Source organism: Pteropus medius, unplaced genomic scaffold, assembly GCF_902729225.1.
Source record: "Pteropus medius unplaced genomic scaffold, Ma_sr-lr_union100, whole genome shotgun sequence".
Taxonomy (NCBI): domain Eukaryota; kingdom Metazoa; phylum Chordata; class Mammalia; order Chiroptera; family Pteropodidae; genus Pteropus; species Pteropus medius.
The window spans coordinates 235914-258330 of record NW_024340699.1 but is presented as its reverse complement, the minus strand read 5'-3'; the positions used below and the strand labels follow the sequence as shown (position 1 = coordinate 258330).

Genomic DNA, 22417 nt, shown 5'->3' with positions numbered 1-22417 from the left:
AGAGATAAAATTATTATCTTTTTTCCAAACGATATGCATTTAAAACCATGAAAAATGTATGCGGGGGAGAGTACATGGAAAGAGGAAGGAGGGTGGCATTAATCAAAATATTAAAGAAAGTAAATGAAAAGGTTCTTGTAAGGTCCCAACCATTTTCTGTATCTGATTGAAAATTTTTTGTTGTCATTTTTCATACAGAGCAAATTTCATATGAGCAGACCATTCACTCATTCATTTATCCATCGAGAGCTCCCACTGTGTACATGGCATTCTGCTAGCTTAGCAGGGGTAGGAGCATGGAGGTGGAGTCCAAGAGGACCAGTACAGAGGTATCAGCCAGCACAATGTCTGGCACATGGCAGCTCTCGATAAATGTTCAATAAATAAATAAAAGGGCTCTGAATCTCCATTTTCACATTGACAAAATGAGTGGGTTCATAAGATAATCTCTGAGTTCCCATCCAGCATAGACACACTAAGATTCTAGTTATGAGAATTATTTTTCTAAGGAGGCTAAAGAGGCCTTTTCCTTTCCTGATATTTGGTTGAGTACCACAAACAGCTTGGTTTTTACCTCTTTGAGGCAGAGACTCAACAGAAAACTACTGAGTACCTACTGTGTGCCAGATATGGTGCTGGTTAGGGATGAGAGCCCATGGCAAGTAAAATATTACCCTCTGACCACTTGTGTCAAAATCACCTAGGGCACTCATTTAAAATGCAACTGCCACCATCAGGCATAGTTTGGGTAAGTGTTGGGGTGGGTCCAGTAGTCAACACTGTTAAAAAACATCCTGGATGACTTTGATGCACACTGAAGTTTGAGAACCACCGGTCTGGGAGACACCAAATAAAAATCACACAGCCTTCTCAACAGGCACAGTTTGGACCAGGGGATGCAAACCCATTGCCTTTGGGTTCCAGGCAAATAATTACAAGTGGGTGATGATAGTTTCATAGGACAAGAAGGAATAGGGCCTGTGGCACTAGAGATGCATGCCTTGCCTAAAAGCATTTAAAAAACATTAGAACTGTGTTATGCAAACAAACACTTCTGGATGTTGCCAGCTTACAGCTCTTGCAGTGGACCCATATTCAACAAACTAGATGATACAGAAGTTCTAGAGGATAAGTGAGAATATAGTGCTAACAGCATTTAGTAGAGTGCTTTGTACAAAGTAAGTGCTCAATAAACACTTCATTGACGAACTCTTAACTAAAACCAGTGGACACTGATTTGGCTTAGATATACCTCTCTTACTCACACATACTGTAACTGTTCATTTGTACACACCATCCACCTCCAGATACACAGTGTACCTGTTCTAATGGTCATTTTAACTGTGAGGAAGAGTTTCATGAAAAGTCCACTCAGATTTGCCCCAGGCCTTTAGAGACATGAGTTTTAGTGCAAATTTATAACATTCCTGAATGCACTGCTCACCGTATCTCAGCCCTGCTGTGACCGGGGCCTTCTGCCTCCAGGAACAAACCGGATAGCGGAGTCGAGTGACCAGGCCTGGGTTGATTCAAAAGCAAAAGGCTATTGTTAGAACTTTACTGTAGCAACTGTTCAAGTTAAATCACCTGGGAAAAAGTATAACCCAATGAAAACGCTGCTTTTATTCTGGAAAACAAATCTCACAGCCCAATCACTGAGATTACACCCTCTCTGAGAAGACCCTCAGGTGAGCAGGTGGTGAAATCTCACATTTTCAACAGCGAAATTGCTAATGGAAAATATTTAATATAATCAAATATTTGTCATCCTCTTCTATTTGTCTATTTAGTTATTATTTAAGGTCAGCTTGTCTGGCATGAAGAAACCAGGTGGGGCGTGTGTCACTTTTCTCCAATTTCCTGTGTGAGGCTCCCATCTTGTCCCTTAGAACTCACCTCCTCCGTTGTGTTGGTGATAATTGATGAGGAGAGGGATGGAATCAAACACATACTTTTCAGCCACATAGTATCGCTTGGGATTGTCATTCGTTTCTTTGATGTGATAGTGCTTTATACAGGGGTTGTTCTCACTTAAACGAATGAAACATAAATGCAGTGATTATTGAGAAGCAATGTTTAGACATAGAAATGTCAATCTGGTATCAGATTCCTATTAGCTTTGTTTTTTACCCTCTCATGAGGACGGCAGATATATTTCAACCTGTGTCAGTCTTGACAGGTTGGCCGAAGGTGTTGTATTAAGGACTCTGAGGCTATATCTGTACCCAATTAGAGTCATTGATGTGATGTTTCTTCTAAAACCATAAAATGGGGAATAGTCTCATATGTGCTACATGTTTGCCTTCCCTGCTCTATGGATTTAACTAACTATCAGTGTATATTAAGGAAGTATCTCGGGCCTCTTCATACTTATTTGAGTTTTCCCTGCAAAGAGTTAACATAGCAGCCCTGACTCCTGTCCTTAGGAAGGACTGCTTCGAGGTTGGCCCTTGGCTGCCATCTGAGAACTTGGATTTTGGGAGGGTTCTCACCATTTTCTAACCAATAAGGGTGGCTCCCTGTGCTCAGATTGTTTGTATAAACAATGTGGTTTATGCTCAATGCCTGCTTTTTTTCTGGGAGTCTGTAATTTTGCTATGTGCTAGGCAGAGGCTGCCTACGTGGCCAGCCCCTGATGAAAACCTTGAGCAGAGTCTCTCAAGAGTTTCCCTGGTAGATGCCACCTCACCCCTGTTGTCGCAACTTGTTCCAGGAGGAATTAAGCATGTCCAGTGTGACTCCACTGGGAGAGGCCTCTTGGACGCTTGCGTTTGATTTCCTCTGCGTTTTGCCCATGTGCCTTTTCTCCTTGCTGGTTTTGCTCCGTATCCTTCCACTGTAATAAACCTCAGCCTGGAGTACAGCTATATGCCGAGTCCCATGTGTCTTCCCAGTGAATCACCGAACACGGGGATTTCTTGGGGAACCCCAAAACAGCTTTATTTCTTACTCCTCCATCCTACCTTATGGAGTTGCGGGTCACTCTGGCCACTGTCCCCTGTGCAGGGCGGAGGCACAGCCCCTCTGTCACGGGCGCTGTGTTCTTTCCCACCCCAGGACAGAACTCTTCCTCTTCAACATGGTCCAGCCCTGCTCTCGTGCACACCCTTCGTCCTCCAACAAGTACTCCCCGGGGATCCCTCAATAATCACTTTTCCTCTCTTCTCTTAATCCTTCCTGGACTTTGGGCTTTGCCAAATTGCTTAGTTCTTATGAAGTTTCTAATTAGAAGAGAACTTGAGACCTGGATAGGCTCTGGGACATTTTACAGAGAAGGACTCTGCAGTGAGAAGCGGGGCAGACGCGTGGGGAGGGTCCTGCCCGCTGGCCGGAGCGGGAATGGGGCTTGACCGCTCTAGCCGCATGGCTTCAGGGACGTGCCAGAGGCTCTTTGAGTCTCAGTTTCTTCTGTGTGAAAGAAGCAGAGTAACACCTGCTTTGGGGCTTATTAGGATTAAACATGGTCTGTAAAGCTCTGGCACATCGTGACTCAGCAAATGGTAGGTAGCTTTATTAGCAAAGCCAGAACTAGAATTCATATCTTCTCATTTTTAGTCAGAAGTGTCTTTTTATTATTCTATGTAATTAATTACAAACTCATCAGATACAGGGCCAGATAGTTTAATTCTTTAGAGCTCTGCACTCAGGGATGCTAACTGGGAAGAGAACCTGGCATTCAGTCCTAGCTATGTCACTTTCCAGCTAAGTGACTTCAGTTATGTCCTTAATCTCTCTGGCCTTTTTTTTTTCTCAGAGGGGCCAGGGCAAACAGACCGGTGATTCCCAGGGACCCCTCCGCCTCTTGCGCTGCCTAACGTTGCTGTGTGTACCGCCCTCCTCACCTGCCTGCTTAGCACCATACCTTACGATGGCCTTGGTGAAAACAGACACGGTGTACGTTCCTGGAGTCCTGGAATCTCGTACCATGAAGGCTCCTTCTTTGCCCTGGAATGGTTAGAAAGAGTGGAAGGTTAGCGATCTCACAAAACCAGGCTCACGAAACCAGCTCCTCTTGCCTGTGAGTGAAGGAAATACTATAGGCCCACTTGGCTTAGAGCAGACTTATAGCAATAATGGTTACTATTTCATATATTCAATCAACGGGTATCTCTTGAACTCTTACCATGGGTCAGACTCTTCTAGTGATGAAATAAGCAGTGAATGAGGACACACAGACACAAATTCTGTCCTCTTGGAGCTTATCTCATACCGATTCATTACAGATATTACCTAACCCTCACCACACACTGCCATCTAGATGTTACTATCTTCAGTGTCCTGGTGAGGACACTCAGTGCCAGAGAGCTTCAGTGACTTTCTTGTGACCTACAACCATTAAGTGGCAGACCTGAGACTTGAACCTTGAATGAGGCATGTGAGCAAAGCCATGATCATTTTACTAATCTGTGATGCCTCCATTCAGCAAACATTAGCAGCCAAGTCTCCATTCCAACACAAGAACACAAAGCTTTCTGTCCTGGAAGCTTCATTAATTTCTTAATGAGAATATATATTTTCAGGCCCCTTCCAAAGTGCTGATTTTGCTGTCAGGCAAAAGGAGAAAGAACATGAAGCCACTGGTGGCATGAGGAAAGTGGAGAGAGGGAAAGTCCCCCAAATGTTCCCTTTATTCCTCCTGACAATTTTACTAGCACTGATGAAATCAGTACATGCAAATGGATATAACAGTTTATTCATTCCTGCTGGGAACTTTAAAATCTTAGCTCTGTTTTGAGTACTTCATGTCTAATGCTCTCTTCCCACCTAGCTGTAAATCTGTGCTGCGAATATTTGCAAAATCTATTATTATGATTCATTTAACTTAGACATAGTGAGGGCCTTAAGTGAAGGCCAAAGAGTGACAGGTACCTCATGTGGTGGGCATATACTTGTAGTACGTGGAACAAAGTGTATACAATTTAGAACAACACAAGCCCCCTCTCCAAAAGGTGGGTTGTCTGCACATAAAAATAGTACAGATGGCCTTGCTAATTGTTTGAATCCTAGAATCTCAGGGTTAGAAAGGACCGTATAAAGAGTAGCCCAGGGTAATCCCAACTTCGGCACATTGATGTTTTGGGCCCACAACTCTGCATTGTAGGGGGCTATTCTATGCCTTACAGGATGCTTGGAAGCATCCTTGGCCTCTAATGACTGGATGCCAGACATTGTCAAGTGTTCCCCAGAAGACAAAACCATCCCTGTTTGGGAACCACTGAGCTGGCCTAAGTCCCTTAACTTCTGTGTCCCAAACTTCGTCAATTATCACAATTACCTGAACAGTCTAAAGTGCAAAAAAAGAAAAAAAACATCAAGAGCAAACAGCTGATCATGCTCCACCTCATACCTATGCACTTAGAATCTCCAGGACTGACACCTTGGTACCTGAAATTTTTATAAACTTACCATGTGATTCTTGCAAACATCCAAGTTTGGTCTCTGCTGACTCTGCTGAACATGCAGCGCTTACTTATAACAGTCCTAACAAATAATCTCTGTCTCTCACAACATCACTAATAGTAGTTAGAAAGCTCATCCTTGCGAGGAAAACATAACCTGCTTCTCCAAGTTGGTCCTAAACCTGCAGCCTGTGTATGTGGCGGGTGGGGGACATTTGGCTCTTAAATCATTGTACATTCTTGCCAAACCTATAGTTTACCACATAAACTTTGTGAAACTCCCCAAATTGTTCTTATCTCTGCTGAGAGTTTCTAGAGTCTATTTTGAAATTTAAGGGGGGTGGAAGGTGGGGGAATTGGGTAAATGTGGTCAAAGGTACAAACTTCCAGTCATAAGGTAAGTCTAGGGATGTGATGTACAGCATGGTGACTATAGTTAATAATACTATGATGTATATTTGAAAGTTGCTAAGAGAGTAGATCTTATAATGAGAGTAATTCTCATTATAAAAAAAAATTGTAACTATGTCTGGGGATGGGTGTTAAATAAACTTATCGTGGTAATCATTTTGCAATATATACATATATCAAATCATTATGTTGTATAATGACATTGTACAAACTTGTACAATGTTAAGTGGCAATTTTATCTCCATCAAACTTGTTTAAAAAAAAAAAAAAAACAGAAAGAAATTTTAAGTTGAGACTTCTGTTCAGCCGTGGCAACCCTTTCCCAACACAGTGAGCTTGGCCAGCCCTAGCTGCTGCCTGAAAACGGGGAAGAATCCAGGAAAAGGCAGAAAGCTACTACATTATCTTTTTCCAAGTTGTCCTGAAACAGTCCTAGGATTCTGTCTTTGTACACACAGAATTTACTTTAATAATTTTGTGTTTCATGAATTTTATTTTTTAAATTCAAGAAAATGAGTTATAAATCTTTCTGGAACAATAGTGTAATCTTGTGCCTGCCATTAGCCTCCCACATTCTCTACAACGTGCTCTGTGCAGAATCTTGGGCATGGTGAGGGCAGAAGAGAACTAACCAGATTCTTATTTCCCTTTTCTCAGATATGAATGTCAACTGTTTATCCAACAATATATGAAAAACCCTTTTAAGGCTGCTTACGAATCATCCTTTAAAAAAACTTGATTTTCCAAAAATTATATTTTCCCCTCTTTGGGGTCAGTAGTTTTCTGAAGTAAAAGTGATTTTTGTGACATCAAAGATCCAAGATTATTTCATTAAATTTTTAAAAATAGCTTTTGAGGCATAGTTTACGTAACATGAAATTCTCCCATTTTAAGTGTGCAATTCAATGATTTTTAGTAAATTTACAAAGTTGTACAACCATCACCACAACCTAATTTTACAGCATGTCTGTCACTTTGTAAAGATATTCTAGTCCCATTTGCACCCCTGCTATACTAATATGCTTTCTGTCTCCATCTCTGTTTCCAATTTGGGGCTACTGTGAATAAGGAATTTGTGTCTGGTTTCTTTATCTCAACAACATGTTTGTGATATTCATCAACGTAGTACATGTAGCATAAATTGTCTTTGAAATTGATCCCCTTTTGCCAAATAGTGAAGCGTTTGCTCTTGTCTCATTGAAATGGGATGGGTTAAACTCGAGGCAGGAAGAAGCAAAACTTCAACAGAGGCAGACTTGTAACTTATTCTAAAGAGGAAGAAACATAGACAAAAACAAAACAAAACAAAACAAAACAAAACAAAACAAAACAAAAAAACCCCAGAAGTTTACCAACTATCTTGTGAAGAGGGGAGTGTGAACGTCTCTTCTACCTAATTAAGAATGTCTTGTTATTGTTGTTATTCTTCCCCAAAACGCCATTATTTCTTGGGGAAAAAAATATGTAATTTGAATAGGGCCCAACTGTTAACAAGAGCAACTAATCTGAAGACAAGAGAAAAAGGAGAGATAAGGCTTGCAGTCAGCTCAGCTGACATGGGAGGCATAGAGCTCTTCCTCCATCGTAGTTGCTCTGGGCGACATTCAGTGATGGTGACAGGAAACTGGTTTGGGGTTGGGGCAGCCTAGGGTTCTGAGGAAAATGAGGCATCCAGCATGTGCCTTACCACTGACTTCCTGCAAGGGGCTCAGAGGAAGTCACAGCCACCAAGAACATTGGAGCCTGAAGAGTCTTTGCTCACATCACCACCATGCAATGGGGCGCTGACCTGTACAGTGCAGCTGGAGTGGGAGGGACCTTGCTCCCATGGGACGTTATCAAGTTCTCAATTGACCCGTTACTACTTAATCTAGGAAAACAAACAGGTAATAATAGAAAAAAAGTATATGCCAAGGAGGTAAAATATATGGATGGAAAATATAGGTATGGGAGAATATAACTTAACTCCTATATTCCCTTGTTGACTGTGTGTCTGTGTGAGAGTGTGTGTGTGTGAGTGTGTGTGTAAGAAGGACCCCTACTCTAGTCCAAACTATGCCATTGATTCATGCTCTGAATTTGGCCCCACTTTAGTCACCTATAACACCAAAAGGAAGAACCAGATGTTCTTAAAAGGGAATTCTCACCTTAATTGTCTATAATTCTGTGAATTCCAGATATTTCCTGATTAAATGTATGAGCTTCAGTTTTCTCTACTGTAAAACAACCTTTGTAAAATTACCGGGAGAATTAAAATGCTGGAATATGATACCAGAACTATAGTGCTGTCGCTGCCTTTATCATTACCTGCTATGATATACCATCTATTGGAAGTATTGACTCCACTGTCTGCCTTCATTTGAGACTTGTTGACTGTGTTAGGAGTACCTTTCTGTTTATGTGATTTAAAGATGATCTTACAGAAGATAATCTCGACGCACAGGGTAGGTTATTACAAAAAAGATAAACTAATAATTCATAGCCTTGTCACACTGCATTGTACTTTAAGAGTATCTGACACATAGCCACTCTATTCTGGAGATGTTACTTTTCTTCTCTTGAAACAAACCCATTATCAGGTCAATATTGCCTCTTTAACTTAGAATCATGGAAATATGATAAATCAATGTGTTAGAAAAGGCTCCTCCTGAAATTCAGGTCACCCAATGGGTGTGATGCTGAAAGGTATGGAGTACCTGTGTGCGAGGAATTTACCATTTACCTAAATGAGTTAAGACAGAAAAGAACCTGCTGAGATTCAAGTCAGAGTGAGATCAGTGTCGCTGGAGAGGTAATGACATTGTACTATAGGGTTCAAAGATAAGGAGAACCACATCCTCTCGCTGGGGAGAGGGAAAGTATGAGAGGCTTCTTAGAGGAGGTGCTGTCTGAAGAATTGATAAAACACCATGGGAGATGCTTTTCTGTGGTTCTCAAACTTAGGTAAGTCCCAGGATCACTTGGATGCCACCTCCAGAGGTTCTGATCGGCGAGGGCTAGAGTCCTGGATCTTGTATTTTTAAAAAGCTCCCTCAATAATGCTCATGATCAGCCAGGTTCTCATTTAGCAAAGTTCTTAATTTAAAAACATTTATTAAGCATTTGATGTATTCATTCATTCAACAAATATCTATTGAGCAACTACTTTGTCATAGGTACAGTTTTAGGTTCCTAGTTATAGCAGGAACATGATAAAGGGTTTCTATTCTACTGGAGAAATATGGGGCAGTACCTTGGGAAATTAGTTAATAAAAATAAAATAAATCCATTACTGGTTAATAAAAATGAGTCAATCCATGTCTTCATAGTGCTATATTTGTTAGATAAGGAGACATTAAATACACCCATGAAACAACTCAGCTGTTGTTTCAAACACCATACCAAGGACCCACTGAAGTTTGCCCTTATATTACCTGAGGAGGCAGAGAGGATCTGGTAAAGCAGTTCAGAGTATTAGTGAGGAGGATGTTTTACCTGCCCCAGCAAGCAGAATGTATTTGAGTGTCTCCAAAGAAATGCTGTAAAATAGGAATCATCTTTAGCTAGTTATTAATAAGGGCTGTTTTAAGTGTGCCACGGGCAACACTTCATTTACCAATGTGTGATTAAAAATAATAAAATTGCATTTGTTTAAACTCTTTGAGAAACTTAGGCCCAGATGAAAGAAGAGATGTCCCTAAAGTCTCACACTGAGTTGGTGACAGAGCGGGGACCAGAATCCGGTACTCTTTCTGCTGCACCTTGCTTTCTGTCTCCTCGCCCCTCTCTCCCTTAATCCCAACGGCCCTGGGTGAGAAGCTGTCTTGCTGCAGATACTCATGCTGCATGGCTTTCGAGAACTGTCACATGAAAAATACGTTAAAACAAGTAGTGTGTTTCCTCAGCACCCACAGCTCGACCAGGCAGAATCTGAGTCATAGCCACCCCTGATCTAGCCAGAGAAGCAGGCAAGGAAGACAGTCCCATGGCTTGCTGGGGTCAGCCATCACAGCTGGAAAGACCACCACACCTGTGGCACGGTTGCTTGTCAATACCAAGGCCTTTGGCCCTCCCCAGGTTTCTCATCTTGTTGTGTGCTTGTCCCGTAAATCCCCAGAATATTTTTACCAGACAAGAAAACCACTGAAAATCCAATATATAGACTCACTGCTTTGGCTTAAACCACATTATGGCTGGAAAAAAACCCAGCACAATTCATTTTATTTTAAGTCAAAAGGCAAGTTAAGGAGACTTACTGTGTCCAAAAGAAGTTTCTCAGCTTTGTCTCGGCTGATACTCTTATTGTACCATCTGAAAGCGGGAAAAGGTCATACGTCAATGACTTTTTGAAAATGTTTATAATTTACATATAAAACATAATTAATGCCAGAAAATGATTTGGTCATTTTCTGTTTCTAGCAATGCTTTTAAACTCAAAAGCAGAGGCTCGTGTAACTGGTAAAATATTGATAATGGTTGAAGCTGGGTTTTGGGTTCTTTATATTCTTCTCTTTTGTGCAGGTTGGAAATTTTCTGTAATAAAATTTTGGAAAACATTTATCTTCTGCTCCATTTCATAAGCCAGTGGGTGGTTATAAGTGGGATGATACTAGGGCAGCTATAAAAATTTAATGTGAATTTGAAAGCATAGCAAATATTCTTTTAAAATAATTATAGTACTTGCCTCTTTAAAAGTGGTTTTTAAGGTCTTCTGTGAGGTGATTACATCATATTTATAATTTGGTGGAAAAAAAACAGCTAAAGGTGGTAAAGAAGAATATGAGTGATTTTTAGGGATGAAGTTTTGGGATGTTGTCGTTAACACTTGAGCCACATCGTGGCCTCCTTGGCCACTTATTAAATAAGAGGAGATAGAACTACCATCAGATACCAATTAGTTTTGAACATTAATAAACCCAGGAGGAGAGAAGTCTGGTAAGGAAGGAACACCAAGTATTAAACACGTTTGGCTCATATAAAAGCTTTAATCAATGAAATGGCTGCCCAGAGCCGTGTGTGTGGGCTCAGTAGGTGTGTCACTATCAAAGAGTGATGTCTACCCTGCATTCAGGTATGGGGAGGGAATGCTAGCAAAAGTGCTGTGATTCACCTTCTTTTATTTTGTCTGACCCTTCATTTTAAGGAACAGGGATCTGAGATCCAATCTGGTGAAGAAACTGGACCAAGGTCATGTCCCCAAACCAAGGCAGGAGACCTGGAGCAAATCAATGGCTATGGGTTTACAAACATAGGGTTATGTTGCAAGGTGGAATATTTTTGAGTCCTTACGCAGATATTGCCTGCAACTAAGATCAAAGATAAAAAGTCATCATATTGGGTGTTTTTTTCTACACAGATATACACAGAATGTCTGTATGTTTGTAAGTTATTTTATATTCTAGCTGTGATTCCATATCTGAAAAATACAAACTGACAGTGGGCAGAATAAATGAGGCTCACAGACCGTTTTGTTTGTATGGTGTAATGTTTCACTTAAAAAATGACTTAAAATATTTTCAGAAGGGGGACTATACTTTTTTCTTTGGCCCAGGCTCCACCATTTTCTATTGCTTCGTAGTCTGTAGGAATTTTGAGTTTGCCCCCTCTATCATAAATGAAGAGATGTGAGTAAAAGCAAAAACAAACAAAGAAACAAATGAAACTTCCCAGTCTAATGAGCATTTGACATAGATGTCTATTTTTTCCTAAAGGCATTGACTATAAAAAAAAAAAATTAAACATATTTTATACATGTTTCATTGCAGCTCAAGTATTGGAACTGACGACTCTCCTGTTAGCTGTGGGAGGGACTACTTACACGTAAAATAGATAAAAATGAATCTCGGGTTGGGAAAATCTTCAGAAAATGATAGCTCTTCACTATAGAATCTATTAGAATTTCAGCAACAAATAACTTGACCACATTTGAACTTATAACCCAAATGAGTTAATAGAAATCTTCATTAGCAAGCATTCTTCAACCCTGGGATCTTATATTTGGTAGACTTAAAATTTTTTCTACTTTTAGATAATTTCAAATGTATAGAAAAGTTGTAAAATACTATAAAAGAACTCTCATACACACTTCACCCAGATGAACTGATTGCTCACATTTTACACATTTGCTTTACCATTCTCTCTGGTTTGATAGATATATATTTTTGAATCATTTGAGAATAGACTTTTACACTAAGTACTTTGGTATCAATTTCAAAGAAATAGAATATACACTTACATAACCGAAGTAAAATGATCCAAATCAGAAAATTTAACATTAGTACAATACTATTATCCAACTTCAGACTTTATTTAGCTTTCATCAGTTGTCCCAATAATGTGTTTTTTAACTACATTTTTAGTGATTCAAGATGCAATTCAGGATTACTAGTGCATTTAGTTACCACATTTCTTTAGTTGCCTTTAACGTGGACCAGTTTCTCAGCTTTTCTTATCTTTCATGATATTAACATTTTTGAAGAGCACAGGCCAGTTATTTTGTAGAATATCCCTCAATTTGGATTTGTCTATTATTTCCTCATGACTAAATTGAAGTTATGCACATTTGGGCAGGAATACTATGAAGTGATGTGTCCTTCTCAGTGTATCATGTCAGAAAACACAGTGTCCGTTTGCCTCATTATTGATCATTTGGTTAAGAAGGGGTCTCCCAGGTATTTTCACTTTGGTATTGAGAAGCAATCTGTGAGAAGATAGTTTGAGACTGTAAATATCAAACATTCACCCCCTAGGAGTGACATTCATTGATGATTTTTGCCTGAATCAGTTGATAAACTACAAAATGGTGGTTTTTAAACTTCATTCCTTCTACGTTTATTATTTGAAATTCTGTTGTAAGAAAGGACTTTCTGTTCCTATTTATTTTCTTATTTATTTACTTATCTATTGTGCTATCTATTTCTTATGGATATTTATTTTACACTGGATTGTAGTACATTACTGTCATTATTTATTTTGTTGAACTGGTCAAGATTTGGTCAGAAGGAGCACTTTAAAGCTGATTTCTGTGCTCGTTTGACATGTCCCCATCATTTAAAAAAATTTTGGTGGGTACTTCTTTACTTTTTGGTGCCATAAGATGTTCCAAGTTCATCTAGTTCTTTCCCTGGCCCACCTCTCAATCTCCGAGCCATTTCTCCAAGAAGTCCTGGTTCTTGTTAGTGAGAAGTATTATTTAGACACTGAGTATGCACATTGCTACCATGGTGCTATCGCTTCTGAGCCTTTTAGCAGCTGAGCTAGGAAATATGTGGACATGGTGAGTTCTCTGTACACTGCAACCGGATTTTATTAAACGTTAAGTAGTTCCATTAAAATTATGTTCATGTGAATTCGTCTCCTACATGACAGCTTAAAATAAACAACAGAAGCTAAGCAGAGATTTAATACCTATTCGTCTGCTATTTTGGAATTGGAAGGATTAAATCCTGATTTTAATCGGTTTGTATTTGATCCAGTGTTCATAGGGACTTTTTGCCTTCTCCAGCCAGATCGATATTCCCAGGATTCCCAGAAGAATTTTTTCCTTTTACAGTTTGCACAGGCATCTGAGGAGTACCCCTTTAATCAAAGGGCAGGTGAATACACATACTCTCCCGCTTCTTTTATTTAAAGTGTTCCTCTACTGTTTATTTAGGGATCATAGTGTGGGGAGAAGAAAGTGGGTCAAGAAGAAAAAAACATCTGGTACTTTTATAATCAATCATTTACTCCTAATTTAAATAGGACTCCTTAGTACCATATTTTTGGAAAGTAAATAAAATATCTTACTCATATGTTTCCAGGTTATTCGGAGACTTTTCCACCAGATAACTGCTTGGTACATATCCTTCATGCCTGTTAAAAGGGAAATCAGGGTTTAGACTAACATAGGACCAATTTTCACATCTCTATTTTATAAGTTTAATCCACTAAAAGTCACTTAAAGATGAGAGAGTCTCACATTATTTGGCATTTGTGAGAAGACATTTAAAAGTTTTAGAATAAAAGAGTTGCTAAAAATGACTACAACCTGCTATCTGTTAAAAGCAATAGATTTCACTACTAAAGCAGAAACCATAATAAATAAGACCTGGCTATTTTACTTAAAAAGCTCTGCCTGATGCTCTCCTCATTGTGAAATTTCCTCTACTGGAAAAAAAGGTTAATGTGCACTCTCTATTTTCTGTAAGGAAACGTTTTTGTGTGTGTGATAACCAGTATTTTTTTCCACTTTAGTATTATTATTTTATAGTCATGAAACCAAAATAATTAAAATATAAAAAATTACTTTCCAGCCACAGATACCAAAAGATGCTGCCAGTCAGCATTGTAAGTTTTAATTCAAGGCCTCCCTAATATTTTTTAATGAGTAAAAAGGATAACATCATGCTGGATTTGGGGATGGGAGTCTCTTTTGAGCAGGAATAAGCACAACAAAATACTTTAAATTTGCATGTAGCTTTGCACTTTTCAAAGCACTTTCACACTTATTATCACATTTAATACATGAGAACAGTGTCCCTTCACTCTCTGGGCCTCTGGCTCTGTACCTGTAAAATGAGAAACCTAAACTAGGTTACACATAAAAAGCCCCCAGACTCTGCCAATCGATCAAAAGATGCCTGGCAGTTTCTTGCTCTTTCCTCTGTAAAATATTTTAATTACTGTGTAATAAGGCCATTTGTTCAATGTAGTGATTATATTTAATGGGGAATGTGTGATCTATTTCACGAAATTGTTTTGAGGAGTGACAAAATCAAAACTAGGGATGTCATATATGGGATGATTATCTCACTTCTTGTGCCCATGGCTGATATTGCTATGCTTTCTTTGGAGAATTGGGCATCCAAGCTCAGAATCACGCTTAACACAGTGCTTAGAGCAGTCAATGCCAACTGATGGGAGTCAACTTGTTCTGAAATTTGCTATTTCATTTATATCTCTCTCTTGGAATTCCCCTTAATTAAATGTTTTTGCCACACCTTATGTTTACAGTTATATTAATATGTAAAATATTATGTTTGCTTTCAAATAGAATAACTGTGTTTTAATGAGCCCAAGCTGGGTTATCTGCACAAATGATGATAATCCTCTTCACTTGCACGTGGATATAGAATTTACAAAGCCCTTTCACTTTCAACAGCTCGCTGATTTTCTTGACATTCTGAGAGAGACAAAACTAATAGTATCATCTGCATTTTACAGATAAGGGAATGGACTCACAGAGGTTGAGTGACTTTTCCAAAGCCATAAACATCAAGAGCAGCTGACACTAACACCCAACTCTTCTGTCTCGCCATCCTGTGTACTTTCCACTATACTGCATTATTACAAAGCAAACTGGGAAATTCCCATGTGCTGGTTGGCCTCTGGGGTGTCCTCTTCAAAGCCCTTTGAAGTGCACAGTTGAGTCTTTCCACAGGCCCCTGAACAAAGGGTAAACTCTCATTTGGAGAAGTGAGACCCAGGAGAAGAAATTTCCTGGCACATTAGGTGTGCTAAATAAATGTCAGTTGGTTGAAGGGATGAATTTCTGAGTAAGTTTCTCTGATGTTTGTAGAACCAGGCTATCTTGAACCTGTTTCTGATAAGGCCTCCCCATAATAGGCAGAGAGAATGTGATGAGACCATCCTTGTTTGCCTCCACAAGTTAAATAGAGAGGGAGGTTTTGAATGAGGGGCTTTGGAGTCTATTCTCAGCAAGCAAGTGACACTGCCTCTCAGACCACAGATCTCGATCTGGTTATATTTTATACCCCTCCCTCATTCACCCTACAGTGGAGGTGATGAGGCTTCTTAAAGAGAAGATGCCTTGAAAATGTAAATTTTGGTGCATGTAAACAAGTAAAGCCTTAAAGAAATTTGTAACTCCTCCTTTTTTTTTTTACTGATCAGATTACCTTTTTTTTTTTTTTGCGTTTAATGATATTTAGTGTTGACACTCACATACACTGTTGGTGAGAATGTAAATTTGACAGCCTTTTTGAGAGACTTATCTATTAAAATTAAGATGTCACATACTCTGACTCAACCATTCCATAGTTAGAAATGTGAGATATATATTTTGTAAATAAAAAATATCTTTTTAAATAATATATATTTTTAAAAATATATTTTTTTCAAAAGATTGCCAATGAACAATACAAGATCTTCAGTGCAGCCTTATTTAAAATAGCAAAGAAAACAAATAACTTGGAAACTAAATGACTCACCATAAAAGATTATTTAAATACTTAAACAATATTAAGAGGAGCAAAATAATACATGTGTACATTTTAAAACTAAGCAATTATTTTTAAAGTAAGGTAGATTTATAGCTGCTAATATGCTAACATATATCATTGAAGGTTAAAAGCAAGGTGAAAAGCAGAATGGACCACTTTAGTGGAAATTTTTAAAAGACTGCATTTGTATATGTGTAATTTTTGTTTGTCTAGATTACATAAGAAAATATTAATAATCATTACTTTCGGAATTAATATAGAAACAAATGAAGTGTGACTTATTTTTCATGTATATTTCTCTCGACTTACTTTTTAAAAATAAAATATCGACATAAGCTAGCCAGATGTTTCAATGATGGAGCATTTTTTTCTCTTTTTTATATTTTTAAACTAAGAATAACCTCATATTTAAAAAATTTAAACCCTTAATATTAATACAAGACTGTTCATTCAAGTGTTCTTAATATTTGCAAAATATTGGAAATAACTTAAGAGCCCAACAAGAGAATTTGCTAAATTATGGTTCATTTTTTGTATTGGATTGGATTTATGTGGTCATTGAAATCCTATTCTAGAGAACATTCCAAGGTATGTAAATACCTCTGATATATTAAAAGGAAAAAAATAAAGCCTTATAAAGCAGCATGAATCTGATGCCTTTAAACAAAGCACCAGTATCTAAGTCATACACATACACATCCCAAAGCATTCTGAAGGTTAATAATAATTTTACCGTGCTTCAGATCAGAGAAGGGCTCATAAGAATTTTTTATTCCAAAGTCCCATCGTGGGTAATGGTATTTGTGCAACCTTATTTTCTCCATGAATTATCTGGATGGCTAGTTCAAAGATTGTTGGTGGAGCTAAATCTTTAGTTCGGTATCTTCTTCCTGATGCTTCTTAATGTGACTACTAATTCGCACCATCTCTGCACAGCTCTTCTTCCCACCAAAAATAAGCCCTTCACAATAGGATGTACCTTCACTCTTACTTAAACACTCAAGAGCAATAGTGCTTCTTTGTGGAACAAATTGCCAATCTCCCAAACTGTGGATGTCACTGGAAAAACTTTGGAGATTTTTAGATGAGTTTAAGGACTGGGAAAGCTTGATGGGGTGCAGGAAGCAATGATAGCTAGTCGCTGCCTCCCAGCTACTTCTGAGGAGCGGAAAGACACCCCTCAATTACTTCTTCCTTCCTTTTCCTTCTGCCTCGGCTCTCCTCTCCTAACTCAGCGCGGTGGTCACGCTAAGAGGCAGGACAAAGCCTCCAGCATTTCCTTTGTTTCCACTTCACCCCAAATGCTGGACAGCAACCACAAAGGTGCCTTACCCATTCCTGTCTTGAACTCTCCACCAGTGAATCTCAGAACTGTCCAGCAGGTAGTACTCCTCATTGCGCTGTAGCGTCAGCTCCTGGGGGTCATTTGTTTGGTAGTCATACAAGGCAATGACCAGGGTTTCTTCATGCTCATGAAGTGATCGCTGGAGAAGGGAGACAACAAAATCAAGCAAAGATGTAGAAAGGAAGGAGCTGAACTGCAGAGCAAGGTCAGCAAGGCCCTGAGCTGTAACTTGCTCCTGGATCAGTGCCAGATCAAACGCCAGGTCCCATAATCCATTGGAGGTATTTGCTGAGACCATTTGTCTTCCTCTAGTTGGTTTTCTTTATGAGTTAGGATTATGGTGCTGAATATCATACAGAGATGTTCAATACCTAAAATTCAACACCCCTCCCATTCTATGAGGTAAATTCTGACCACAGTGAATTCCAAGCAGCCACATGTTTTTCACGAAAGTTTTCTGGTTTCTCTAGTTATATCATGTCACATTTTGCAGCCTCTTTGCCAGAAGCATCACATTCTTGTCAAAGGTGATACAGTCAACACCAAATCATGTAGTCCATGCTTTTCTGATTTGATTTGTGGGTTTATCTGAATCATAGGCTATTGGAGCAGGAATGCCTCTGAGAGATCATTTAATCCACTCTTTTGTTTTGAATGGAGAAACTGAGGCCTAGCTGGGGCAATGGATGTGGTCAAGTTTAGCATTTGAATTAGTCTTAATGCTCTTTCTGCTACAGCACATGGGCTTCCTTCTTCCTCTTGCGGACTCTTTTGCCTATGTCTCTACTTCTCAGTATCCTTCTTAGGATGAAATATTGAGGACATGAAAAAGAGACTGTAAGGCAAACAATCACAAGAGTTCGGGATGGCCACACCTGCTATGGGTTGGTAGATTTCGTGAGAGAGTAAATATGGAAAGAGATTGAGATTGCTGTCTAGAATGAGATGTGTTGTCAAAAATCAAAAGTTCTCTGAGTACATTGAAGCATTTGATAGCATAAAAATACTAAAGCTAAAAAAAAAAAAAAAAAAGGAGACTTGTCATACTGCTGTGTACGTCAACCCAGCTGAGCCCAGACTGGAATGTAAAGCATAGATATTTCTGGAGCGTGTGACATGGTATATTGGTTTCTATGAACAGGAGTTGATGGGTCCGAGGCTTTTGCCCTAATTGCTAATGGAAGAAGAAGTTGTGTTCTAGGGCATCTGAAGATAAAGGAGGGATATGACATGGCATTCATCTCATTAGAGGCCCAAATAACTGGTTAATCCCCCAGAGCAAGGTTCTCAAACCACACCGCTACCTTTCCACGGGGGGCGTTTTGGACACCTGTGGGGGCGTTTTGAATGTCACAGAGATTGAGGTGTGCTACTAGCATTTAATAGAAGAGGGCCGAGAATGCAAAACTCTCTGCAGTATCCCACATCCTGTACAACTTTTGAATGTCCCGTTAGATATTCAGGTGGCGAGAAACCTGCTTATAATAAAATATACAGTAATACCTCTACCCTGTACAAAGTATTCAGTTTCCTAGGAATGCATCCATATTGCACATTGAGGGAAGACTATGTTTAATTCAGAACTTTACCAAGAGTTGTTCTTCGTTTTGGAAAATCATATCACAGATGGTAACACAGTTTCGAGTCACAAGTACAACATTCCCACATCAGTTGCAATTGAACTGCCTAATTCACTGGAATTTGACCCACAGGGGCAAACAATGGACTATTTCATTATGTCTTCCAGGATAGTCATGCCTCAGTATTTGTATGCAGAAACACATGTTATTTTGTGTAAATTAGTTTTCTTCTCTTTTAAAAGTTACAATTAGAGCATATATTGATTCTTTTAAATGTACGTGCTTATGTAAGTTGTATTATCTATGAATTTTTTTTCAGGTTAACAAAAGGGGCTTTGCAAAATATTTGGCATAAAAAGGGAGTATTGGGTTAGGAACCACTAGATTAGTGTGAGAAAATGAAGAGACAGCCATTTGGAGAAACTGAGAATCTGCTTGGGCGCCCAGGAGGTAAGTTGAAGCATGAGTGGATGAGTGGCTGAAGAGAGCTCCACCAGGCTGAGACGGACTGCCCCCGCCCCCCACAGCAGTGGCAGGGAGCCAAGGAGAAAGAACACAGGCGGACGTGTTCTTGAGTCACCCCTCAGGAACCCCTTCTGAGTTGATGAGGAGGGACCTTGAAGGAAGGGCTGAGTTTGTGTGTGAGCAGGGGGGCCAAGAGAAGCTGATGTGAAACATGACCTCGTTTGCACCCACAGGCTTAGAGGCCTGGGATTGTCAATTACTCTGATCATGAATATTCTTCATCCAGATCAAAAACAGCCACCCTCAACCCTCTGGAAGACCAGCTCTGTTCTAAGGTCACTCTCACACAGAGCCTCAGGCCCATTCGCTCAGGCTGGATTAGAAATAGAGCTTCTCTAGGTGCCAATGTAAGATGCTACCACCCCTTAGGGGACAGAGCATGCAAATGAAGGGAGAAATGAATTCAAGCGGCTCAAGGAGAGAAATGTTACAATGGATTTAGATGTGTGATCGAAACTAGATTGCGAAGGCCCTATGGTCAGAGTGCTGACACGGCATGGAGGCTGCTCCTCCAAGGAGTCTGAGAAGCCAAATGGCAGAGTCCAAGGAGAAATGAAATAGATAGTAAAAGTGTGAAAGTGCTTTGAAAAATATAAAGTATCATCAAATGTATACTTCCAAAGTGCCTGAGTGTCAAGGTGTAAACATGCCATTTTACATAGATGTGAGCTGCTATGATACTCCTAAGCCATCAGGTGGCTGGATGCACGGTGTGATGTGTTCGTCGAAGTAAATAAAGTGAGGTGAAGATTTAGCAGCCGAGTGGTCCTTCTACGTGAACAGACCCATGAGACAGGTCAGGCCCCCGAAACCCAGGATTTGAGTTCAGCCGAATCACAACAGTCGGTTGCTTTTGCCCAGGGCATGAGGAATCTGGGCAGACAGGAAAAATGCAAGTGGAAACAGGCCAGACAAGCAGCCGACAGCACTGTGGCCCCACCTGTACCCAGAGTTGAGTGCTCACTCACCCTGTTGTCTTCAGGAGTAGGAGGAAGAGGCTTCTTTGAAGCTGAAATGAGAAAAACAGCAAAAGAAAATGAACCTGAAACCGAATGTCCGCAACAGGGGGTGAGCAGTCAGGGGGCTTTTCAGCAGAAGAAAAGGGGCCAGAAGGAGATAGTGAGACACAGAGCAATGAATATCGGCCTTGTCAGAATCTCTGCTGTATCTTTCAACCTGCTGGTTCCCCATTTCATTTTCTAGGAGACACCAGGAATTTCCAGAAGCCAATATTCTGGGCCTCTTTTTCTGTGTTCCCAGGCAAAGCCTAATCCAAAGTTTGCTGACACAAGGGCTAGGCTTGTGTCCTTCCCTGTTGGCATAGAGACTTCCACAAAGGCACCTGCCACCAGCTAAGCCCAGGAGTGGGAATGGGTGACTCAGGGGAACAGTGACTCACTGGCTTCCTGATGCTGTTGTGGGCTTCAGGAGGGGGCGGGCGAGGGGGTGGTCACTGTGCTGCTTTTTGAGAAGCTGGAGTCACTTTTAGTTACTTTAACACCTCTCCCAAACAGCACGCTCACCCCCATTTATCTCTTTGTGTCTCCAACTCTCACATCTCCTTCTCTTTACCTCTCCTATCTTCATTCCTTCTTTCCTTTCTTCTCTCTTCTTTCTCTTCGTTTTTCGCTTTCTTTTCATTTCTTCCACTTTTACTCAACCACCTCTGCTGCTTCCCAGACATGTACCTACATACCGTTATAGCTCAGCTTCACATTCTTTGTCCACGAATAAGAAAGACTAGCAGACACAATCGTCATTTATCGAGAGCTCCGTAAGTGCCAGCAGCCATGCTAAGAGCTTTCTACAACCCCATAAAGTGACTACTTATTGTCATTGTCCCCATTTTACAGAAGAGGAAACTGGCTTAGAGCCTCAGAGTGGTTAAGTAACATATATGAAGTCACATAGCAAGGAAGTGATGGTGCTGGGACTCACCCTGAGGCTTTTTTGCTCTGTGCTCTCAGACCCAGCACTGTATGTGTGCCCCGCACCGGAACCCTAGAAGGCTTCGCCCAGAGCAAGTGATCACGTGCTGTGTGCGGTGTGCAGTGTGCTTCTCACAACCTCTGCCTTCAGTTCTGCCAGCGGTAGTGCATGAGGTTATTTAAACCAAGTCAGAAAGAGGACGATGAGGATGTGGCCAGATGGGGAGATGGCTGCAGATGGACACACAAAGGCAGGACCACTGGCAGTGACTGCACAGTGGTTAGGCCCTGGCTTCATGTGGGGAGGAGCTCAGCATGACCAGCCCTCCCCGGGCATTGTCCTAGTGAGTCATTCAGACACTCTTCACGCCTCAGTCATGTATCTGCACTCGGTGAAGGGAAATACTGTGTGCCCCGAAGGGGAAGCGCTGTGCCACGCATGGTGAAGACAGCAAAATGGAAATGCAAATTCAAAGAATTTCAAAACTGGAACGGGGCTTAGTGAAAATTTCATGTTAGGGTCCCAAAAACATCCCCTAATATTTTAGAGGTATTTGAGATATTAGGATGTGTAATGGCCAAGTGACTCATTCAAGGGCCCACAGCAAGGTGCTGGCAGGAATTTGGAGACCAGATTTCTGACTTTGGGAGGGATTGTCACTCACTGAGGTCAGCCAATGCCATCATGTCATTGTGGTGGATTCTCCCCACATAAAACCTTCCATTTCCTTTTCATTATGTACCTTTGGGGGTATGGTCAACAGGGTTAATGTGGAGGATCGGTGACTTCTAAAACTAAGTGAATATTATTCTCTGGGCCAAGGGACTGGTAACCTTAAACTTCCTCTTCCTAGGTGGAGGGCGAGAAGCAATAGTTTTTAAAGTAGTACGAAGTTCCGTGGCTTCCTATGACTCAGGAAGCCACGGAAAATCCAGCCATGTGTTACATTTAGCACATCTGCCTTGGGTTGTCAATCTGAGGTTCTAGGTTTCAGTGCAAAAAAGAAACTGACAGATGAGAAAAGAT

The 22417-nt window shown here is 40.3% G+C and overlaps 1 protein-coding gene across 2 annotated transcripts in view; it reads right to left on the bottom strand.

Annotated features, from left to right (window-relative positions):
- Positions 1-22417, bottom strand: part of ITK (IL2 inducible T cell kinase) — a 50186-nt gene that overhangs the window by 8203 nt on the left and 19566 nt on the right. For both annotated transcript variants that reach the window (XM_039876527.1, XM_039876526.1), the window contains exons 5-11: positions 20431-20471; positions 17345-17496; positions 13578-13643; positions 10046-10100; positions 3863-3945; positions 1897-2030; positions 1445-1519 (exon numbers count right to left, since the gene is read on the bottom strand). In XM_039876527.1, the coding sequence (XP_039732461.1) occupies positions 1445-1519; positions 1897-2030; positions 3863-3945; positions 10046-10100; positions 13578-13643; positions 17345-17496; positions 20431-20471 (606 nt within the window). The remainder of the gene's footprint in view (positions 1-1444; positions 1520-1896; positions 2031-3862; positions 3946-10045; positions 10101-13577; positions 13644-17344; positions 17497-20430; positions 20472-22417) is intronic.